General features: G+C 45.5%; 1 protein-coding gene across 2 annotated transcripts in view; it reads right to left on the bottom strand.

Annotated features, from left to right (window-relative positions):
- Positions 1–23,539, bottom strand: part of CARMIL1 (capping protein regulator and myosin 1 linker 1) — a 581,945-nt gene that overhangs the window by 536,273 nt on the left and 22,133 nt on the right. For both annotated transcript variants that reach the window (XM_063923281.1, XM_063923283.1), the window contains exon 2: positions 13,901–13,998. In XM_063923281.1, the coding sequence (XP_063779351.1) occupies positions 13,901–13,998 (98 nt within the window). The remainder of the gene's footprint in view (positions 1–13,900; positions 13,999–23,539) is intronic.

Below are 23,539 nucleotides of genomic sequence, written 5' to 3'. Positions count from 1 at the left end.
ATCCATTCCTTCTCTGTCTCCTCTCATGTCTCCACCCCCCCCCCCCCCACTTCCACTAACTGTACGTGTCCCCCAAAGTTCTGTTCTTGGTCCTCTACTTTTCTCTCTATATACATCCTCTTTAGGTGAACTCATTAGTTCTTCTGACTTCCATTATCTCTATGCTGATGAACACAAATCTACCATTCCTCCCCAGACCTCTCTCTCGCACTCCAGACTCATATCTCCAACTGTCTCTCTGCTATCTCTTCTTGGATGTCCCAGCGTTATCTTAAACTTAATATGTCCAAGACTGAGCTGAACATCTTCCCACCCTCCCACACAACCTCACCTCCACAATTTAGGTATCTATTGATGGCACAACTATCTCCTCTAGCCCCCAAGTGCGCTGTCTTCGAGGAAGCCATCTCCTTCAAACCACACATTCAGCACCTCTCACAAACATGACGTTTTCATCTAAAAAATATTTCCAGGATCAGTCCCTTTCTATTCCAGGATGCTACTAAGAACCTTACCCACTCACTGGTCATCTCCAGACTAGACTACTGTAATCTCCTCCTGACTGGCATCTCTGACAAATGCCTCTCTCCACTCCAATCTATCCTCAATGCTGCAGCCCGGCTCATTTTCCCCACCAAAACGCACTATGTCCACCTCCCCTCTCCTACAAGCCCTTCACTGGCTTCCCTTCCCTTTCAGAATCAAATTCAAGCTTCTCACACTCGCCTGCAAAGCCCTCACCAACTCCTCTCCCATTTACATCTCTGACCTTATCTCCCTTTACACTACCTCCCATCCTCTTCGCTCTGCTAATGTACGCAGACTCTCCTGCCTACTGATTACTTCCTCCCACCTCCAAGATTTTTCACGTGCTGCTCCCTTTCTCTGGAATTCTCTACCTCTCCACCTCTCTACAAAACTTCAAACGGACTCTCAAGACCCACCGCTTCACCAAACCCAGCCATATCTCATCTTAACCCTCTGTTCCACGCTCTGTCTACCCCATCTGTGTCACCCCTGTCTGACTGCCCCTCCCGTTTAGAATGTAAACTCTAACAAGTAGGACCCTCTTCTCTCATGTGCTTATCCTTTTTTTACTATAATAATCTGACTGCACCAAATCCCACGGTTTTCTGCCTACGAACCTACAAACACACAGCACTCACATGGCCGCTAACACTGTGACCTCTTTCTCTGCTTAGATACAGATGTGTCCTCATACATCTTGCCTCAATATGCCATGCAGCTCGCGTCCAGCTCTGCTAAAGTTGGGCACCTTTTTTTTTGCAGAAAATGCATCTAATTTTCATTGCTAAGTGACTAGAACATACAAACAGCTTCTACTGATTAAAATTATACGTAGCATGCTTATATTCTGTTCGCCACTGTGGCTGTATCTGCATACAAAATGCTACGTTACAGTGATTTCCAGGAATACGCTGTAATGTAGCATTTCATATGCAGATACAGTTACACACAGAATATAGGCATGCCGCATATCATTTTAATCAGCAGTATCTGCTTGTGCCCCATGGCATTCCAAATTCCCTAGGCATTTCCTAGTTTGTGTTTGCCTAGGGCCGGCTCTGGGTACGGGCAGTGGTCAAAATACAGACGCCGGGATCCCAATCGCCAGAATACCGGTAAAGGGGGGTGAGCGCAATGAAGCTCCTTGCAGATATGCTGCGCTCACCGCGATACATACTCGGTAGCTCATTGCGCTCACCACAGGATCTATTCCTACTCCATGCGTGTCGTGGATACCCAGGAGTGGGAATAGGTGTGGCTGCACTGCCGGCATTCTGGTGGTCGTGATCCTGGTGTTGGTATTCTGACCGCCGGGATCCTGACTACATCCCGTTTATTTACCCTATACTTGTCAAGCGCAACGGAATATGCTGCACTATACAGTATAAGAAACGGTTAATGAATAAAATAAATAAATACTTGTCCTATATTGTCTTCAACTGTAAAGGTCCATACACATTAGACGATGTCGCTCTGTGAGCGATGTCGTCTAATGTTTCCCCCTCCCGGGCCGGCCGATCGTCGGCCGACTGTACACACTGAGCGATATGACCGCTCATATCGCTTAGTGATGTCACGCCTCCGCCAGCCCTGCATGCAGGTCGTGGACGACAGTCCAGATCCTTCATGCATGCCCTACCGACAGCGACGATCGTTGCCGACCCGCGGGGCCGCGCATCAGTCGTCGCTGGCGGCATACACACTTGCCGATAAAATGAGCGACGTCGCTCAGGGAGGGGGAAAATGAGCGACGTCGCTCATTTTATCAGCAAGTGTGTATGGACCTTAAGTCGCTGTTTTCCGGTTTTCATTATTTATGTACTCTATTTATATGGTGCCACAAGGGTTCACCAATTACAAAGGATAAATAGTAATAATAACAGTACTTGCTTTAGCCTAAGGTAGGAATGAGGCTTCCACGGATGCCCGCTACTACAGACACTTTGGGGTAAATTTACTAAGGTGGGAGTTTTTTAGAACTGGTGATGTTGCTAATAGCAAACAATTAGATTCTACTTAACACTTATCTAGCTGCTTCTAGAAGATAATAGATAGAATCTGATTGGTTGTTATAGGCAACATCACCAGTTCTAAAAAACTCCCACCTTAGTAAATTTACCCCAATGTGTGTGACTCAGAATCAGCCCCTTTAGCACTGCATAACAATGGCTAAGAAAGGTTACATATTTGTTATGGTCGCTTGTACAATAAATGTTGGGCCGCAGCTGTACATTCCAACTCCAGCAGCCAGCGACTTACTTCTTCCTTTCCCACTCTACAAGAGCCTAGTGGAATTTACAATCTGTTGAGACTTGAATGCATGGTTTACTCAAAGGCTTAAGTCACATGCTGTGTTTGCCTTAGGCTATATCCTCAGAGTTTTACATATCATACAACCGTATAATGCAGACATAGAAATAAAACCTAATATAATAGTTACCTGTAATAATAATTTATAATAGTTGGGAGAAAACACAATGACAATATCTTTACATGCACAATATCTGTATTTGGCCCTACGGCACAATGTGTCTATTCATCTAGTCTAGGCAGTGATCCCTAAATATTATGGCAAAACCTGCTGGATTTCACTACATACTGTATGCATTGCATATCTTAGTGAGGGAAATGAATGCTGCAAACCATAAAAAAGTTTTTGTAGAAGCTCTTCAGGCAAACATTCATTTCCTGACCGTTGCTTGTAGCAACCATAAGTAAAAATAGCTGGGAAATTGTTTAAATAAGAAGCCATGAATACTGAGCTACAGAATGCTCAGTGATCTGCAAGCCCTACAGACATGTATTAAGCAGAGCACACGGTAACCGGTCCTTAGCGATCATCGATGACCATGCTAAATGTGTCTATGGCTTATACATGCAACTGCGGGTTTTGTGATCAGAGTTTTTAAGAGAAACATAAATTTAGGCATATTTAGGAGTATATTCAATTAGCGTCGGATCCAAATGGATCAGACAACCCCTATTCAAATCTCATCTCAATTCGACTTTTTCAAGCCGAATTGAGATGAGGGACCCAGGGGAGGAGAAAGGAGTGGGGGGGGGGGGGGAATCGTGGGGAGAGCCGCCGGCAGACGGATGAGATCAGCGCTACAGTAGCACTGCAGGAGGATGTCACACAGCCGCCCGACCTCACGGCAGTGTCCACCCGGCTCCAGCAAGCGGGACCTCACCTGCTGTAGCCGGGTGGAAGCTGCCGTGAGTGGCGCGGCTGTGTGACATCCTCCTGCAGTGCTACTGTAGCGCTGATCTCCCCAACATGCCTGCGGTTGTCCCCCCCGACTCCCTGAGGCTCTCCCTCCTCTCCTCCTCTGGGTCCCACATCTCAGTCCGACATTTTTTTATGTCGGACTGAGATGGTTGAAAAGGGGGCCAAAACGCCCCGTTTTCGACACAAGCACGTGGATCAGCAGCTATTCCGCCGATCCACGTGCTTTTCGACAAGTCGAATTCATCGACTTGTCGAAAAATTTTGAGTTATATTGAATAGGTAGAATCACGATTCGACCTTAAAAAGTCGTAAACTACCGTCTTTTCGACAGACGGCAGCTTTCGACTTCAATTGAATATACCACATAGAGTAGATAAATCTTTAACAGAGCTTTTCTCACATTTCCATCCCCTACTGATCGGGGCATATGTAATTGCTGTTAAATTGCTCTAAAATATCTAATCTAGAAAGCCCTTAGATACTTGCTCATTAAATGGCTATAGACTACTACAAGATGCAATAAATTTTCCGGCTGTCGGGATCCCAGCGGTCAGGATACCAACTCCAGAATCCCAATAGCCAACAGCCTTAAACCCGGCGCACAGGGGCTAATCCCACTCGTGGGCGTCCACGATACCCATAAAGTGATAATAGATCCTGTGGTGAGCGCAGCGAGCCACCGTGCCTGCAGCGTGGCGAGCCAGCAAGGGGACTCTTAAGGTGCATACACACTTACTGATAAAATGAACGACGTCACTCATTTTCTCCCTTCCTGAGCGACGTCGTTCACTTTCTCGGAAAGTGTGTATGCTGGTGACAACGACCGATGCGCGGCACCGCGGGTCGTTAAACGACCCTCGGTGTCGGCGATGCATACAGTGGGGATCAAAAGTTTGGGCACCCCAGGCAAAAATTCATTTTAATATGCAAAAAGAAGGCAAGGAAAGATGGAAAAATCTCCAAAAGGCATCAAATTACAGATTAAGACATTCTTATAACATGTCAAAAAAAAGTTTGATTTTATTTCCATCATTTACACTATCAAAAGAACAGAAAACAAAATATGGCGTCTGCAAAAGTTTGGCCACCCTGCAGAGTTAATACCTTTGGCAAGTATACCTTTGGCAAGTATACCCCTTTGGCAAGTTTCACAGCTTGTAAACGCTTTTTGTAGCCAGCCAAGAGTCTTTCAATTCTTGTTTGAGGTATCTTCGCCCATTCTTCCTTACAAAAGTCTTCCAGTTCTTTGAGATTCCTGGGCTGTCTGTGGCGCACTGCTCTTTAAAGGTCTATCCATAGATTTTCAATTATGTTGAGGTCAGGAGATTGTGAAGGCCATGGCAAAACCTTCAGTTTACGCCTCTTGATGTAATCCACCGTGGATTTTGAGGTGTGTTTAGGATCATTATCCATTTGTAGAAGCCAGCCTCTCTTTAACTTCAGCTTTTTCACAGATGGCATCAAGTTAGCGTCCAAAATTTGCTGGAATCTTACTGAATCCATTTTTCCTTCTACTCGTGAAATGTTCCCTGTGCCACTGGCTGCAATACAACCCCAAAGCATGATTGATCCACCCCCATGCTTAACAGTTGGACAGGGGTTCTTTTCATTCAATTCTGTGCCCTTCCTTCTCCAAACGTACCTTTGCTCATTCCGGCCAAAAAGTTCTATTTTAACCTCATCAGTCCACAGAACTTTATTCCAAAATGCATCAGGCTTGTCTATATGTTCATTTGCAAACTTCAAACGTAGATTTTTGTGGTGAGGACGTAGAAGAGGTTTTCTTCTGATGACTCTTCCATGAAGACCATATTTGTACAAGTATCTCTTTATAGTGGAATAGTGTACCACAACTCCAGTGTCTGCAAGATCTTCCTGGAGGGATCGTGCAGTCAAATGTGGATTTTGACTTGCTTTTCTCACAATCCTGCGAGCTGTTCTGTCTGATATTTTTCTTGGTCTTCCAGATCTTGCTTTAACTTCCACTGTTCCTGATGACTGCCATTTCTTAATTACATTCCAAACAGAGGATATGGGCATCTGATAACGCTTTGCTATCTTCTTATAGCCTTCTCCTGCTTTGTGAGCATCCACTATTCTCAGTTTCAGTGTTCTACACAACTGCTTAGAGGAACCCATGGTGCTGATTGTTGGAGCAAGGTCAGATGAGTCTGGGCTTTTAAACCTTTGAGATTGACATCACCTGGTCTTTCCAGACGATGAGTGAGAACAATCCATGACACTGCCAGGTCTCAGCTGTCCAAAGGGGGCAGTACAAGGTATTAACTCTGCAGGGTGGCCAAAGTTTTGCAGACGCCATTTTTTGTTTACTGTTCTTTTGATAGTGTAAATGATGGAAATAAAATCAAACTTTTTTTGACATGTTATAAGAATGTCTAATCTGTAATTTGATGCCTTTTGGAGATTTTTCCATCTTTCCTTGCCTTCTTTTTGCACATTAAAATGAATTTTTGCCTGGGGTGCCCAAACTTTCGATCCCCACTGTACATGCCCAATCTGGATTGTCGTCCAGGAGCTGCATGCACGGCGCGGACATGGCGTGGCGTCACCGAGCGATAAGAACGATGATATCGCTCAGTATGTATGGCCGGTTGCCGACCGACTGGGCAACACTACACGAGTTCGCTCACAGCTCAAAAACCGATGTCATCTAGTGTGAATGCAGCTTTAGCGCTTGCCCCACTGCCGGCAGTCTGGCTGCAGGATGCCGCTGTCGGGATACTGACAGCCGGCATCCCACACGCCAGTAAATATTATGTATTCCACTACTACTACTACTATTTATTTTACCATTAGTAAAGAAGCATTTTCTATATAAAAAAGAGGCACTGTTTCATGTGCTAGTTTGACATGTGCTTTTCACATTTTTTTTTTTCTTAATTTTTTTTACTTTTTCATACTTTACGATCCACGTGGACTACGATTGGGAATAGTAACCTGTGCCGAGCCCAGCGAGGCACCTTGCCCGAAGCATGGTGAGCGAAGAGAGCCATGCGAGGGGACACTGTGCACTAATTGGGGTTGCCCATCAATTTACGAAGAAAACGACACCAAAAAAAAAAGTAAAAAAAAAACCCCAAAAACCTCATGTCGACCCTTTTCCATGTCGACCTAATGACTGTGTCGACCAATAGCGGTCGACTTAATGACTGTCGACCTAAGTGTGGTCGTCCTAATGACCCATACCCGTAACGGTTCTTACAAAGACTTGAACAGACAGCTGTCGATTGACTTTAACCCTTCATAAACTCAAACAGTGTTTATCCAGATGACTATAAACACAAAACCCCAAGTGTGATAGTTGCTAATATAGCTTTGTATGTGTGGAAAGATGGTGAAGGGGAGAGAGAGTGTGGCAGAGGGAGAGAAGGAGATTTGGAGAGGGGTCACACCTTTCCAATTACTTGCTGTAAATATAGCCACACACACTATTTTTTTTTAAAAGGCATCCAATGCATGTTTTACATTCTATTAGTGAATTAACCTTTACAAGCTCATGCGGCAAAGCACTCTACAGCTTACCCATTCTTGGTTAAATACATCTTTCCTTTATTAGCAGCCGATGACCCCTTGAATAGTCAAAACTGCTCTTTGTAACATCACTTTATAATTTTCCTTGTCAATTTCCTTGTCGTACAATGCTAATATTATGTTTCCATATATGCATTTATTTTACTCAGCAATTTCCTTATTGTACAATGGTTTTCCGTATATGCTTTTATCCTCCTTTTCATACATCTCCGGATATTCTCTGCCTTTGTAGCCGCTGCCTGGCAAAGAGTGCTGCTTCTCAGATTTCTGATTAGTGTAATCATCAAATAAGAATACCTTACAGTCTACACACCATCTACAATAAAATACTCTAGAGCTAGAACTTTTGTACCAGACTGCTATGCTGAACAGTATAGAAAGCTTTTGCAAAATACATGGAAATAATTGCTCAACCAAAATCCAGTTTGAAACTCAACACCTCTTAAGAATGAATTAGGTTTCTTAAGCATGACCAATCTTTCATGAAACCGATGCAGACACTGTGTTATCAAATTGTATCCCTGCAACAGACGTCTATAATGTTATGGTTCATATTTTGTTCTCTTACAATTATTTCACCTAGTTTATGATTTGAGGGCACAAAATAATACATGGATTACCTCATTATGGAGCAGTACAAATGGTGTAACGGTAAGCATCACAGCACTGAGGTCATGGGTTCAATTCCCACCATGGTCCTAACTGTGTGGAGTTTGTATATTCTCCCCATACTTGCGTGGGTTTCCTCCGGGTACTCCGGTTTCCTCCCACAATCCAGGGCTTATTGGCTTCCAATAAAATTAACCCTAGCATGAATGTGTGTGCATGTACATGTGAAAGGGAATATAGAGTGTAAGCTCCACTGGGGCAGGGACTGATGTGAATGGCCAAATATTCCCTGTAAAGTGCTGCGGAATATGTGTGCGATATATAAATAACTGGCAATAAATAAATAATATTAATTACAATGACACCTGTCGAAGAAAGGGATAATTAGACAACAACTGAACAGTCTGTTCTTGAAGATGATGTGTTGGAAGCATAGAAAATGGACAAGCGTAAGGATCTGAGCGACTTTTACAAGGAGCAAATAGTGGTGGTTAAACAACCAAAGGCCAGTCTTATGGGGTGTTCCCAGAATGCAGTGGTTAGTACCTACCAAAAGTGGTCCAAGGAAAGAAAACCGGAGAACCAACGACAGGGTTATGGATGCCCCGGAGGCTCATTGATGCGTGTAGGGAGCTAAGGCTAGCCCGGTTGGTCCAAACCCGCAGAAGAGCTACTGTAGCTAAATTGATGAAAAAAGTTAATGCTGGCTATTATAGAAAGATGTCAGTACACACAGTGCATTGCAGCTTGCTGCATTTGGTGCTGCACAACCGCAGACCATTCACAGTGCCCAAGCTGACCCGTGTCCACTGCTGTAAGTGCCTTCAATGGACAGGTGAGTGTCAGAGCTAGACCATGGAGCAATAATAGACTGCCTTGAGGAAGGGAACCTATCATGAAACGCGTTGGAAGCAGGTGACAGAAGTGCTATTTTTGTATCTGTATTGGAGTAGATCCTGATTCCATTGGAGTAGATGCATGGCCGGATTAAGGCTAGTGGGGGCCCCAGGCAACAAAGGTGTGGGGGCCCCCACCAATAACATTTTCTGCACCAGTATGTTAATCAGAGTGAACAGGAGAGAGAGAGAGAGAGAGAGAGAGAGAGAGAGAGAGAGAGAGAGAGAGAGAGAGAGAGAGAGAGAGAGAGAGAGAGAGAGAGAGAGAGAGAGAGAGAGAGAGAGAGAGAGAGAGAGAGAGTGTGTGTGTGTGTGTGTGTGTGTGTGTGTGTGTGTGTGTGTGTGTGTGTGTGTGTGTGTGTGTGTGTGTCAGGGAGGGAGAGAAACAGAGAGAGAAGGGTGCAAGAGGGAGTGTGCCAGGGAGAGAACTAAGGGAGAGACAAAGTGAGGAATGAGAGAAAGTGGGAAGCGAGAGAAAGAGGGTGTGAGGGAGAGAGAGAGAGAGAGAGAGAGAGAGAGAGAGAGAGAGAGAATATGAGAGAGGGTGCAAGGAGAGGGTGTCAGGGAGGGAGTGAGAGACAGCGAGAGGGGGTGCAAGAGAGAGAGGGATGGAAAGGGGGCGTCAAGGAGAGAAAGAAGGAGGAATAGAGCAGGAGAAACGCTACCTGCTGGGCTGCAGTAGGGATGGCCATCGACCATCGATGAATCAAAATCATCAATGGTCTATGGGGGTCATTCCGAGTTGATCGTAGCTGTGCTAAATTCAGCACAGCTACGATAATCTTCCCTGACATGCGGGGGGACGCCCAGATCAGGGCTAGTACGCCCCGCATGTCAGTCCGCCCCCCCCCCCCGCACAAATACAAAAGCATCGCACAGTGGCGATGCTTTTGTATTTCTGGAGTAACTCCCGGGCAGCGCAGCTCCTGCGGCTGGCCAGGAGCTGTTCGTCGCTGCCGCTGGCCGCATCGGCTGCGTGAGACGTCACGCAGCCGCCGCTGCCCGCCCCCCCCCAACGGTCCGGCCACGCCTGCGTTGGCCAGACGGATCCCCCTAAACGGCGGTTTAACGCCGCCGTCCAGCCCCCTCCCGCCCAGCGAGCCCCTCTGTCTTAGAGGCGATCGCTAGCCAACGATGACTGCCATGCGCAGTTCCGACCCGATCGCTGAGCTGCGACAAACTGCAGCGAGCGATCGGGTCGGAATGACCCCCTATGACAGATGTCGAATACTTTTACCATCGATGGGGGAGAAACAGATGGTTTCCCACCCAGGTCCGGTTTTAGACCTTGTGGCGCCCATGGTAAAAGTTTCCTTTGGCGCCCCCCTCCGGACAGGTAAAACAGCGTGCCTAAAAAAAATAATAGGGGCGTGGCCACAGTTATGCCCAAGGTAGCTGTGCCCCCTGTAGATTTGTCCCCAGTAGTTATGCACCCTGTAGATTTGCCCTATGTTATTGTGCCCCTTAGTAGCGCCGCTTACAAACACACACAAAAACAATACTCACCAGCCCCACTCCTGCTGCCCGACGGCTGCTGCCCTCAGTCTCTGGCCGCCCGCTCCTCGGATCTATGGGAGAGACATCATAGCGCCGCACAGACACTAGAGGTCAATTAGGACCTCTAGCGTCTGACAATGGCGCCAGCTGCAGCAGGCGCCCACACAGCCCACGGCGCCTGCTGCAGGCGGAGTGCAGGATGCGGGTGCTTGCGGGCAGACTGCGGCTGAGCCCGCAGCCCCCCGGGCACCCGCCTAGCTTGCCCGTGCCTAGATCCGCTCCTGTTTCCACCATCAATGGTTTAGTGCTACCGAATTTTTTTTTCTCATAGTGACAGGGCACGGAGCTTAGCCTCACCCCCTGACACCCGCGAAGCTATGCCACCGGGCTCCGATTGGCCCACAATGTAGTTAACAGTAAAGCAGTAATCGATGGGTTCCTTTACAAATGGTTATACACCATTGAGATTATCCATCAATGGTACCATTGATGGTGACCATCGATGGATAACCTACCGATGGCCATCCCTAGGCTGCAGTAGAATCAGCTCACTGATGGAGGCGGGCACTTCCCGGTGATAGGCACCGCCCCTTCCCCATAGTGCCGCGATTCGCGAGTGTAAGTCCGCGAGGGGACGGGGCTCACTGTAGATATGGAGACAAATCTGCGTTGGGCCGTTTCCCATCCCCCCCCCCAAGTCCGACGAAGCAGGCTGGCTGGTGCCATCCAGACCTGCCTGAAAACATACATAATAAATGCAGAAAACTCTTCAGGAGCTTCCAGCGACGTGACAGGGCACATTTTCTAAACTGAGTCTGGTAGGAGGGGCATAGAGGGGGCGTGCCAACGGTGTTAAAACGACGTTGGCGGGGCGCGGTCCGAGCAACGGAGGCATGTCCGGATCAATGGGGTGGGCGAGCCGCGGCGGCTACGAGACGTCACACGCAGCCGATGCAAACCTGGAACGCAGCGAGTAGCGGCCTGCCAGCGTGCAGGAGCTGCGCTGGCAGGCCGCTACTCGCCAGGTACAAAAGCATTGCCGCCATGCAATGCTTTTGTACCTGTGTGGAGGGATAGGGCCTGACATGCGGGGCGGACTAGCCCTGTGCTGGGCGCCCCCCGCATGTCAGAGTAAATGATCGTAGATGTGCTAAATTTAGACCCCCTTAACAATAATAATAATAATAATAATAATAATAATAATAAATATACACCTACTTTTGTTATTTATCTACAAGCATTAGTTATAGGCATAGTGGTAGTACATAGTTTTGTATAATACACATTTTCAATTAGATTTTTTTTTTTTTTTTTTTTGGGAAATATTTTTCTTCTTCCATTTTGTTAGATCTCCAACTGACCTATAGGATTTTAAAGAAATAGCAAACTGTTATGGTTTAAGTATAATGATTATATTAAAACCTAAGTGTGCTTATTTTTAAACACTTTTCTTTTGATGTGAATATTTTACACCAAACTTTTTATTTTAAACTTTGTTTAATCTAGCACCTACATATTATGCAGAGCGTTGCTGAGAACATAAGTCTTTCAAATCAGTCCCTGTCTTTGGAGCCCACAGCTTGTACTTTAAGCGGCCTATTTATTAATTCTGTGCGCAAACTACAAATATATATTGTTGCATATCACGGCAATACATATCTTATTAGTGCTGTTAAATTACCAATCCAGGGCTCTTTTTGCAACCCAGCAAAAAAATGGGTGGTATTCATGTGACCGCCGGTCAGCTGACCGACAGTCACATGACCTCCTCCACCAGCCCGACGGCTCACTATCCCGATGGTCGGCATGCCGACCAACAGGGACTATTTCCACTCGTGGGTGTCCACGACACCCATAGAGTGGGAATAGAACCCGTGGCGACCGCAGGTCGCCACCGTGCCTGCAGCATGGCGAGCGCAGCGTGGCGAGCGCAGCAAGCCCGCAAGCCTCCCCGCCGGGATCCCGGCGCCGGTATGCTGCCAGGAACCCGGCGTCGGTAAGCTGACCGGCGGTCTCCTGACCGCCGGTCAGCAGTACTACACCCAAAAAAAATACCCCACATCTCTACAAGGGTTTTCTCTACTTCACTGGCAGTCTAGCACTGCCGGCAAAAAGTCATTCCATGTGTGCACAGTAGTTTGACCAGACAAGGATGAAACATCACAAGTCCGCATTGCTGTGTATACGGAAACTCACTCAAATACAGGGAGAACATACAAATTCCACACAATAATGCTAACCACAAGCCACCATGTTGCCTGTGATCTACAATGATCTAGAAACCAAATACTAGTGAGGCACTGAGGACTAAAACCATTATGGGATAAAGCAAAGTGGCTACTTCTCTGCAGCAGTAATGCTCATGTAATTACAGGTGACTTCATCAATCAATAGCTCTAAACAAGTCAACAAAAAGATATCAATGTAGACAGTAAAGCAAAGAAAAGAAATGACAACATTTATGAACAGTGACTAAGACTTCCTGAGGGCAGTCATTGTGCCACATTATACAGGTAATGATTAATTCAAAATGAATGCAGATAAATGCAGAAGCGTTACTACAGTACTTCATGCTCTAAGAAACGTCAGTAAACTGTTGCAGAATTATAGACAAATCAGTGCTACAACTCCTACACTCCAGGAAAGAATAACAGAGATGTTGAACTGCTGTCAAAGTATCACGACTGGTGCATTCAGATTTTAGTACTTTTACTGCAGATAGCCATGTATCAGTTGCTGCATGGGGAAGTTATACCCACTGTATACCTTAGTGTAACAGCTAGTCATTGCATATGAACTGCTGCTCACAAGAGCACTGAGGGGATGGGCACAAAGTATTGGGTGCCCATTTACAGAGGAAATGCTGCCATGCCCACTCCAGTCACAACAGGGCATAACCTTGGCGTCCCCCTGTATGTCAGCGTAAATGATCGTAGATGTGCTAAATTTACCACATTTACGATCAGATCTGAAAGACCCCCATCGTCAGAAACTGCATGTTCAGGTTTTGTGCAGAATGACGTCACTGAATGATATCGTTAGCGATATCGTATAGTGCGTATGCACTAGGTCATTTGCCCGGGAGTTCAAGGGCAAACACAGGTGATATAGCTCGTGGAGCAGATCGTCTCGTGTGTACCCAGATTAAGTATAATGCAATCTAAATACGGGGGAATAAATTTCAGCCTTGCAAAAAAAATAAAAAATGTGCAAACATACTGTACATGTAACACCATGCTTGTGGAAGGCTGTATACCCCAGTCATCTTGTTATGCCAACAAACCAGAACATTACTAACTGAACAAAAAAAATGTACTGTTCTAGTGCAACAAGCCTAACATGAGGCTTATCATTCCTGAACAAGTTGGTTCTCTACAGAAAATAACCTAATGGGTAATAATAACTCAAACCATAATAATAATAATAATAATAATAATAAATAATAATAATTATTCATAAATAACATAGTTTAGGAGATTGATACTTAAAATTCACTTATGCAAACTATATTTCAAAATGTTTCTTTTGTGTACTTCAGAACGCTTTTAAAAAGGCTAATAAAAATCATCAGTGTTTACACATTACATACCAGCACTTTATTTTCAACCTTGTCTCCCTTGATCTCAAGTTTCACCTTCTTTCGCACTGCAATCTTTATTTTTCTTCCAATAACATCTCGGATGCTCTCTGAAATAAAAATTCAAGATCAGGTCAAATAATTTAAAATAATACGTGAATTTCAATTGATTTGTTGTAGAGAGTACTTTAACCAACTGTGTGGTATAGGAAAAGTACAGTAGCGGGTTGTAAATGATTGCACAGAGTGGTCAGTAGTAACCTCTTATCCAGGACATATATGATAAACAGAGTGTAAAGAAGGCAAGTATTGTCAATGACTGTAGTCATTCTAGGCATAGTGGGGTATGCAATTAGCTCTGATCATTTTGGAGCTAATGAATTTGGCCCACTGAGTATTTAATTAGTGCCGTTTTTTTGTCCGCTTTGAAGGCATTTTCGCCAATGACTTTTCACTTTTTTTTTTAAAGTGAAAAGGCATTGGCTAAAAATGCCTCAAAACCGGCGAAAATGGCACGTTTTCAACGGAAAACATGTGGATTCGCCACTCCACGTGTTTTCCGCCACTGGCGCATTTTTTGCCTAGGCAAAAATCCGGCCATGCTATTGCATAGGGTGAATCCCCATTCGTCCTAAAAAGAGCGAAAAGTTCCGTTTTTTCGCCAAGGCAAAAAAAACAGAGCTAATTGCAAACCCCCCATAGCCTATTTAATCTACTGCCATCTAACCGGAGTTATAGGTGCATCTTGACTCGTGACACTAGGTTAAAAAATATGTTTCCCTCTCAATCATTGCTAAGATGAATTCCACACAGGTTCATTCAGGTTTAGTTTAGTTTTGTACTTTATATACTTCTTTATTAGATTCTTAGGAAAGTCATACGTTTTTATTATACTGTCAGTGCTTGTTTATGTTTTTGTACAAGGACCATAAATGCATTATCAGCAGTATCCACTTTGCAAGGAGAGCTCACTACATAGCACCAGCTGACCACCACATCAATGGTGACCTACTGTACGGAGTGTAAACACATCCCATGAATGCTTGCAGTGAGTGTGCTGCAAGTTTAGTACAGAGAACAAACCTTAGCAGCTCTCAAACGCTAACTTATTTAAGATGCCATTTATCTGCTCTTAATACCCGATACCTAGACAATGTCTTTTATGAATCAATTAACAAAATGTTACAAGGAGTTCACAGGTGTGCAAAAGTAGAAATATAACCGAATCCATCTATTTTTTGGAGTATCAAAAAATTACAGTAGATTTATAGTTAGGAAATGGAGGGTATTTACTTTTCTAAACTTATACTAATACACTTCTTTTCCAGCAGTTAGATATTGATAAACTCCATAAAAGACCAGCAAATGTATGCCTTTGGTAACTAAGGGGCAGATGTACTAAGCTTTAGATAGTGATAAAGTGGAAAGACATAGGGGTATATTCAATTCAAGTCGCATCCTTTCCGACAAACATTGTCGGAAAGGATCCGACAATGCAATATTCAATAATGCCAATCCGACGCTGCCGCCCATCCTCCTGATACGCTGCTGCACCTGCAGAGTTCCTGCTCTCCCCCGCTGCGATGACCTGCTCAGTCACAACCCGTCTCCTCCTCTCAGTCGTCCCCGCTCCATCTCCTCTCCCGTCCACAACGGGGCCAAAACCTGTCGGATTTGGCCGCGTTTCCGACAAAAGCATGTGAATCCATAGCTATTCCGCCGATCCACTTGCTTTCCGACAAGTCGAATTTTCTGACTTGTCGGATTAACGGGAGCTTGATTGAATAGGTCAAATCTGGATTCGACCTTAAATTGTCGGAAACTCCCGTTAATCCGACAAAATCTGTAAATTCCACTTGAATTGAATATACCCCATAAACTACCAACCAATCAGCTCCTAACTGTGGCAGTTAAGAGCTGATTGGCTGGTACTTGATCTCTTGTCAGACTTGGTACATCGGTCCCTTAAAGATATGTTAAAGACAAAAAGGAAAAACAAAACATTACTTTTACAATCTGGTGTGTCTTGACCTAGAGAAGAAGCCAAGCAGACTAGCACAACTTCTAATACTACTGGTTCAGTATACTTCCAGATAACAGTACTTAAAAAAACAAAACAAAAGCTAATAGAAAGTTAATACTTAAAAAGGCAGACTTACCAATGAACTAATATTAGGCTGTTAGCTAATTAAGCAGGGACCCAGACTACCAGGAGATTTAACCACATAGAAATGGTATATTACTTGAATAAGCCTCAATAACGGAAATGTTAAAGGGGCAAATTAATTCCCTGACTAGCGACCTACTACAAAATCAAAGAATTTGCATTGGCATAGGATGTTCCCCAATACAGGAACCAAAATATAATAGCAGATCATGACGAAAGAAATAGAAAGATGAGCCGGAACAAAGGTAGGGAAACCAGGGAATGTGTCTCTGGAGCTATGGAGTAATAAAGAAACTTCAGAGGGGAGTTTGGAGAATATACAGTTAAAGGAAGGACCTGAAAGATAGGGGCAAAAATGACCAAGGATGAAGTGACGCAATAGAGTGCTAAATTGAGATGTGCTTCATGGTGGCGGATGGAGCAGGGACTTGCTAGGTTAAAAATATGCTAAGGGAAAGTCATTACTGGGCAGGAAAATAAAGGGGAGAATGTAATCTTGGAGACTAAAACTTATCAGTAACACCTACTGAAAAACTGGGAAGCATTTGGTGATGTGCAGCAGACCTATTAATACCCCTTTTTCACCTGTAGCACAGGTCGCAGCTGGGAGCCTAACACGGCTGTGACCCGTGCTACAGCTCCCTTTCCCACAGCGCTCACCAACCCGGCATATTGCCGGGTTGGTGACGCTGCTAGTGACGCAGCAGGGGCGGCGCTGGGAGATCACATGATCTCCCAGCACCGTCCTTCCATTCACTCTGAACGGGAGCCGTGTCGCATCGACGCGGCTTCCGTTCACACTACACAGCTTACCGGGTTGAACACGTGTTCAACCCGGCAAGATACCCCGGAGTTTGCAGGGGGGGGGGGAAGGGGGGGTGTTTCCACTAGGAGAAAAACACGGGGAAATGGGCGCCCCGCGCATTTACCCGTGTTTTTAAAGCTAGTGGAAAAGGGATATTAGAGAGGTATGTATGACAGTATTAAATGCCTCTTGAATTATAATGGGGGAGATGTATGAAGTAGTGAAAGAGTGGAGACGTGAGCCAGTGGAGAAGTTGCCCATGGCAACCAATCAGCTATGAGGTAACATTTATCAAGTGTATTCTATAAAATTATACATAGCAGCTGATTGGTTGCCATGGGTAACTTTTCCAATACCTCACTTCTTTACTCTTTTCACTAATTCATACATCTCCCCAAATCTCCCCTACCTATACCACTCTCTCCTCCTCATGTTCTTCCCTTCTGGTCATGCTCCTGTTTCTTCTATTCAAGTTGATGTGTACCATTTTCTCTTTGTCTATTCAGATCTGTTAGATCGAATCCCTCCCCACTCCACGTGTTTTTGATAATTACATATGAAGCTGTTCTTTTTGCAGAGGTACTCCTATCATTTTCGTTTCATTAGACAATGTTCTTCCTTTCTTCTTATAATATGTACATGTTTTATTTTCGTGTTCCTGTATACTAATTAGTATTAGGTCATGACTGAATAACTTGTACTTTTGTTCTTCGAGATGCTTGCCACCTAAGAACAGCAGGTGGGCAAGGCAACAAGCCTCCCGAAAACGCTGATGGAGAGGAGAGTGAAAGAATTTTAACTCCCTCCCACATCTCCAGGGGCTGGCCGGCGCGCGCACGTTACGTCACGTGCGTGCGCACGGTCACGTGGGCGCGCGCCCCAGCCTCTAATTAGATTTTTTCTGTCAGCGCTGACATGGAGGACTGTGTCTCTGTCTCAGCAACAGACACACTTTCACTGTCCTCCATGGCTGGCGGTTTTACAGGGAAGAGAGCCCAGAAAAGGGCAAGTAACTCTTCTACTTCATCCTCTGACTCCTCAGAGGATATTAATATAAAGAAAAAGAGGACTTTTTCAGTCAGAAACTTCCTGTCCTCTGACTCTTCTGATATTGAGGTAAGCAAATCACCTCAACAAAACACAGGGTTATCTCCTAACACAGGGAGCCCTGCACACAAGAAAAAAACTTAAAAAGACAGATAAAAATAAGTCTTATAAAAAGGGGACCTGTTCAAGTGATACTCCCCTATTTCCTGGCATTGTCCGTAGCAGACACCCTAATAGTGCTCGAAGCAAGCACACATCTCTCGCCCGTAGCTGGCATAATATATCTGCCCGGAGCAGGCAACATGAAGGGACCCGTTCACAGTATATGGGGTCACCAGCAAAAAAGCCACACTCTGCCCATGAGGAAAAAAGTCACTCTCCTGCAGTGGATTGGGAATCCGAGGAAGTGACAAGATCCTCTGCCTCCTCCCAACGCAGGGAATTTAGTGATATCCAAATGGCTAGAGTAGCTTTAGCGGGCAAAACACCTCCACCTAAACTTTACACCTCACACTGGGCACTAAAACAAGATTCACAGTTGCAGAAATTTGCCCAGTTGGCATTTAGAGCAGCACTCATTAAAGAGGATGAATTAGTGTTACGCTCTTACACAGGGTTGCCAGATGTGCCAGCACTATTTGCTCCTAGCATAGACCCTGCCCTTACTTCCATAGTGGGTGAAAAGAGATATAACGACACCACTGATCATACTCTTAAGAAAATACAGTATAAGATAGCAGATGCAGCTGGCCCTCTCCTATACGTACTGGATAAAGCGGAAAGAGAAGATGAATCCAGCGTCTCTCTAGATTCACTAGTGGCTTCTAAGCTTGCTCTCCTTAAGGCTATTAGCAGAGCACCACTCACCATAGGCCAGACTTTTAATCACATCACTAATACCCGCAGGTCCAGATGGTTATCTAGTGCAGGACTAGCAGCCCTAGCCCAGAAATCACTAGAATTCCCCAATTTAGACAATGCAGACTCATTTGGGCTCCAGTTTATCGAAGAAGTTAAAATCAGACATAAGGCCCAAAAATCCTTCTCTGACATCAAGAAAGGGAACGAACAGTTCAAGAGGCCCTTTCCGCAGAGGGGGCGGACTTCAAGAGCCGCAGGTCCGACCCGAGAATTTCGAGGCACCAGAAGAGCCAAGACAGGAGGCTTCGGTAACAGATCCAACGACACTGCCAGAGCGTCTACCTCCAACGCCTGGAACAACTCCAAAAGAGGTCGCAATTACGGTAAGCATTCCGATAACACACAAAACACTCAAGGAATCTTTCGCAGAATGGCAAAAGATTACTACAGACAATTGGTTATTAAAAATAATTCGGGCTGGGCTAAACCTTCCCCTGATTCGCTTCCCACAACAGATAAATTATATTCCTTGTTCAAGGAACTGCAGTCCCCAGCTAGACGAAGTACTACTACAGGGAAAGATAGAACCGGCAGATCCAGCAGTAAAGGGCTGGGTAAGCCATCTATTCCCAATATTAAAACAAGACGGCTCAATAAGACCAGTGTTAAACGTCAAAGGGCTAAACAAATACTTAAAAGCAAAGAAGTTTCGCATGGAGGGTATTTCAGACATTCCATACATTCTCACAAAGGACTGCTTCTGCATAAAAATAGACCTAAAAGAAGCTTTCCATTCTATATCGGTTCACCCCAACCACAGGCGTTTCCTCAGATTCTCCTGGAAACAAAAATTATACCAGTGGATTGTCATGGTATTTGGCCTATCATGCGCACCCTATACATTCACACGGGCTATGAAAGCAGTCGTTGCCCACCTACGCCAGCAGAGCATCCTGTGCATTGTGTATCTAGACGACATACTACTCGTACACCCAGACCTAGACACACTTACCAAACACAGAGAAATAACTCTCTCCTTATTAGGAAACTTGGGTTTCACTATAAACACATAAAAATCGGTACTTACCCCAACCAAAACACTTACGTTTCTAGGTTTGAACCTGGATACCCATTCTTTCTCCCTAGCAGTGCCGCCGGAGAAATGGTTAGACACAAAGACGTATATACAAAAAACGTCCACAAAACGCAGATTATCCCTACGCGACTTAGCAACTATCATAGGGAAAATACCGTATATACTCGAGTATAAGTCGACCCGAATATAAGCCGAGGCACCTAATTTTACCACAAAAACCTAGGAAAACTTATTGACTCGAGTATAAGCCTAGGGTGGGAAATGCAGCTCTACCCGTACACAGACCTTATAGTGCCAGATATGCCCCACAGTGCCAGATATGCCCCACAGTGCCAGATATGTCCCACAGTGCCAGATGTGCCAGATATGCCCCACAGTGCCAGATATGCCCCACAGTGCCAGATGTGCCAGATATGCCCCACAGTGCCAGATATGCCCCACAGTGCCAGATATGCCCCACAGTGCCAGATATGCCCCACAGTGCCAGATGTGCCAGATATGCCCCACAGTGCCAGATGTGCCAGATATGCCCCACAGTGCCAGATGTGCCAGATATGCCCCACAGTGCCAGGTGTGCCAGATATGCCCCACAGTGCCAGATATGCCAGATATGCCCCACAGTGCCAGGTGTGCCAGATATGCCCCACAGTGCTAGATACTTACCATCCGTCGCTCCCGCGCTGTCTTCTGAAGGAGGGAGCACGGAGAGTGCAGCGTGCGGCTCTCCTGTGTCCCTCCTGCGTCTCCGGCGGCAGCGGTGTGTGTTAAAGGAAGTGCCGGTTCGTGCACTTCCTTTAAAACACACACGCCGCTGCCGCCAGAGATGCAGGAGGGACACAGGAGAGCCGCGCGCTGTGCTCTCCGTGTCCCTCCTAACGCTGACTCGAGTATAAGCCGAGGTGGCTTTTTCAGCACAAAAAAAAGTGCTGAAAAAGTCGGCTTATACTCGAGTATATACGGTAATTGCAATGTCCCTAGGTTTTCGGCATGTACCCCTACTATGCAAGGAAATGCAAGGCCTTTTGAGAACACTAATTCACGCTCACTATACCTGGAAAAACACAATTTTTCTTTCCAGAAGGGCAAAGACAGAGATATCTTATTGGAACAGTCTCTCTCTTCATCCTCCTCGCCCTCTCCTAGACCCCCCACCCTTCATGACGATAACCACAGACGCGTCTTTGACAGGTTGGGGGGGATTCTCTCGAGAAAACGCAGTCAGGGGCACTTGGTCAACCGAAGAATCCCAGCTGCACATCAACATACTAGAGCTACGTGGAGCGAAACTAGCCCTGAAAGCGTTAGTTCCCGCCCACATAAAAGACTCCTCCATTCACCTATGCTTAGACAACATGACCGCAGTGTCATACATAAACAGAATGGGGGGTACCAAGTCAATATCGCTATGCAGAGAAGCTCTGGAAATTTGGAACTGGGCTACTCAAAGGAATATACTCCTCCTTGCGTCCTACGTCCCGGGACAGTTAAACGAGCTAGCAGACTCCTTGTCCAGAGAAAAACTCTCTAGATTCTGTAGCCCTGAAGAACAAAGTTTTCAAAACAATAATACAGACATTCGGGAACTTAGAAATAGACCTATTTGCCAGTCCCACAAACGCTCAGATCCCCCAATTTGTGTCCAGAATATGGACAACAGGAGTATGGAGAATGGATGCGATGTCCTTTCCGTGGACAAATATACCTCACCCATACGCCTTCCCTCCCCCGGCACTCCTCCTGAAAGTACTTCAGAAAATCAGGGAACACCGGGTACCCCACATAGTACTAGTATACCCAGTCTGGTCATCCAAGGTTTGGTTCCCTTTGATCAGCCAACTACGCAAAGGCCCCAAAATTCCCCTGGGATTATCCAAGGAGTGTTTCCACGGAACTCAGGACACACTAGAGACTCTACCCCAGTGCATGTGGATGGCAATATTACTAGGTTGCTAACCGACCTCTCATTAGCCTCTCCAACAAGAGCCCTAATTAACGCGTCCTTAAGACCTCGTACAAAGGCCAGATATTGCGCAATAATTAAGGAATTTGAAACATGGCGATCCCAACAGATAACTCCCGCCCAAAACTCACTAATCCACTTAGCTCTAGACTTTCTAGCATCTAAATACCAAATGGGACTAGCATCGGCCACTATAAGGTCATACGGCTCGGCCCTAGCCATCATAATCCCAAACTTAACAATCAACAAATTGTACCTACGCCTGCTCAGAGGAATTTTCCTCTCTAGACCCGTACTACCAAAGTACTCAAACACCTGGGACATAGAGCCTTTTCTCTCTTTTCTGTCCTCTTGGAGCACAGACACTAATATCAGCCTATTATCTCGCAAACTAGCATCGTTGCTAGCTTTAGCTATAGCTGCAAGAGGGGCCGAACTCACCCTCATACACATCTCAGATCCATGGCTTTCACTCACACCCACGGGATACCATATCATACTCAAAGGTCACACTAAAACCTCTTCCTTTAAAAGCCCGATAGTGGAATTCGACATTATCCAAGATCCTCAAGACCCAACTCTGTGCGTAGCCTCCTGCTAATCAACCTATCTATCCCAGACAGAACAATTCAGAAATAACATAACACAACTCTTTATCACCTGCAGAAAACCATATCGACCAGCTAGACCCTCAACAACTAGGGGGTGGATAGTGGCTTCTATGAAAGAAGCAGGTATCGATACAAATCATTTCAAAAGCCACTCCCTACGGAGAGCCGCCGCAACTAGAGCGGCTGCCAAAGGCATTCCTTTACAGTCCATCATGCTAGCTGCAAGATGGTCCTCCGCTAGAACTTTTGCGAAGCACTACTGGAGACCAACAGACTCGCAAAAAATCGAGTTCCTCAGAGCAACCACCAGGTATGTGGTAGTCTGCCCACCTGCTGTTGCTAGGTGGCAAGCCTCCCGAAGAACAAAACACTAGTTTGCAGGCATCTATGACCTGCAAACTGGATTTGTTCTAGGGAACAGGATTGCCACCTAGCAACAGCTCCCACCCAACCCACCCTCAATGTTGCTAGGGCTGTTGTTTCCTCTAAAGAACTATTCAGATGATAAATTTCTGCCCTCTCGTGCTTCCTTAGGCGCGCTGAGAGACCAAAAGAAGCCGCAAGCAGCTGCCAATAAGGAACAAAAGTACTGTTTTCCGCCTTGGACATTTTCACCTGAAAGTTATGACATTTCTACCAGTTTCAAATTATTCTTCACCGCTACTAAACCTAGTGGACAGTTTAGACAGTTACCGTTCCCCACTTCATTTAGGGGAACGTTATTACTTGAATGTTAAATAAACTAACTTTGGTATTCAATACTCTTAGAGTGACTTTTTTTGCACAATAATCCATACACAGCTAGTAAAGCACTGGAGCTACGTAATATAACCTATGTTTTAGGGACAGGTTTGTCACCAGTGAGCTTCCGAAAAAATCTAATCAGAGGCTGGGACGCGCACCCACGTGACCGTGACGCTTCGGCCAGCCCCTGGAGATGTGGGAGGGAGTGAAAATTCTTTCACTCTCCTCTCCATCAGCATTTTCGGGAGGCTTGCTGCCTTGCCCACCTGCTGTTGCTAGGTGGCAATCCTGTTCCCTTGAACAAATCCAGTTTGCAGGTCATAGATTCCTGCAAACTAGTGTTTTTTTATGTTACAATCA

This window comes from Pseudophryne corroboree, chromosome 5, assembly GCF_028390025.1.
Source record: "Pseudophryne corroboree isolate aPseCor3 chromosome 5, aPseCor3.hap2, whole genome shotgun sequence".
NCBI lineage: Eukaryota > Metazoa > Chordata > Amphibia > Anura > Myobatrachidae > Pseudophryne > Pseudophryne corroboree.
The sequence above is the reverse complement of the archived record's forward strand: the minus strand, read 5'-3'. Positions and strand labels throughout refer to the sequence as shown.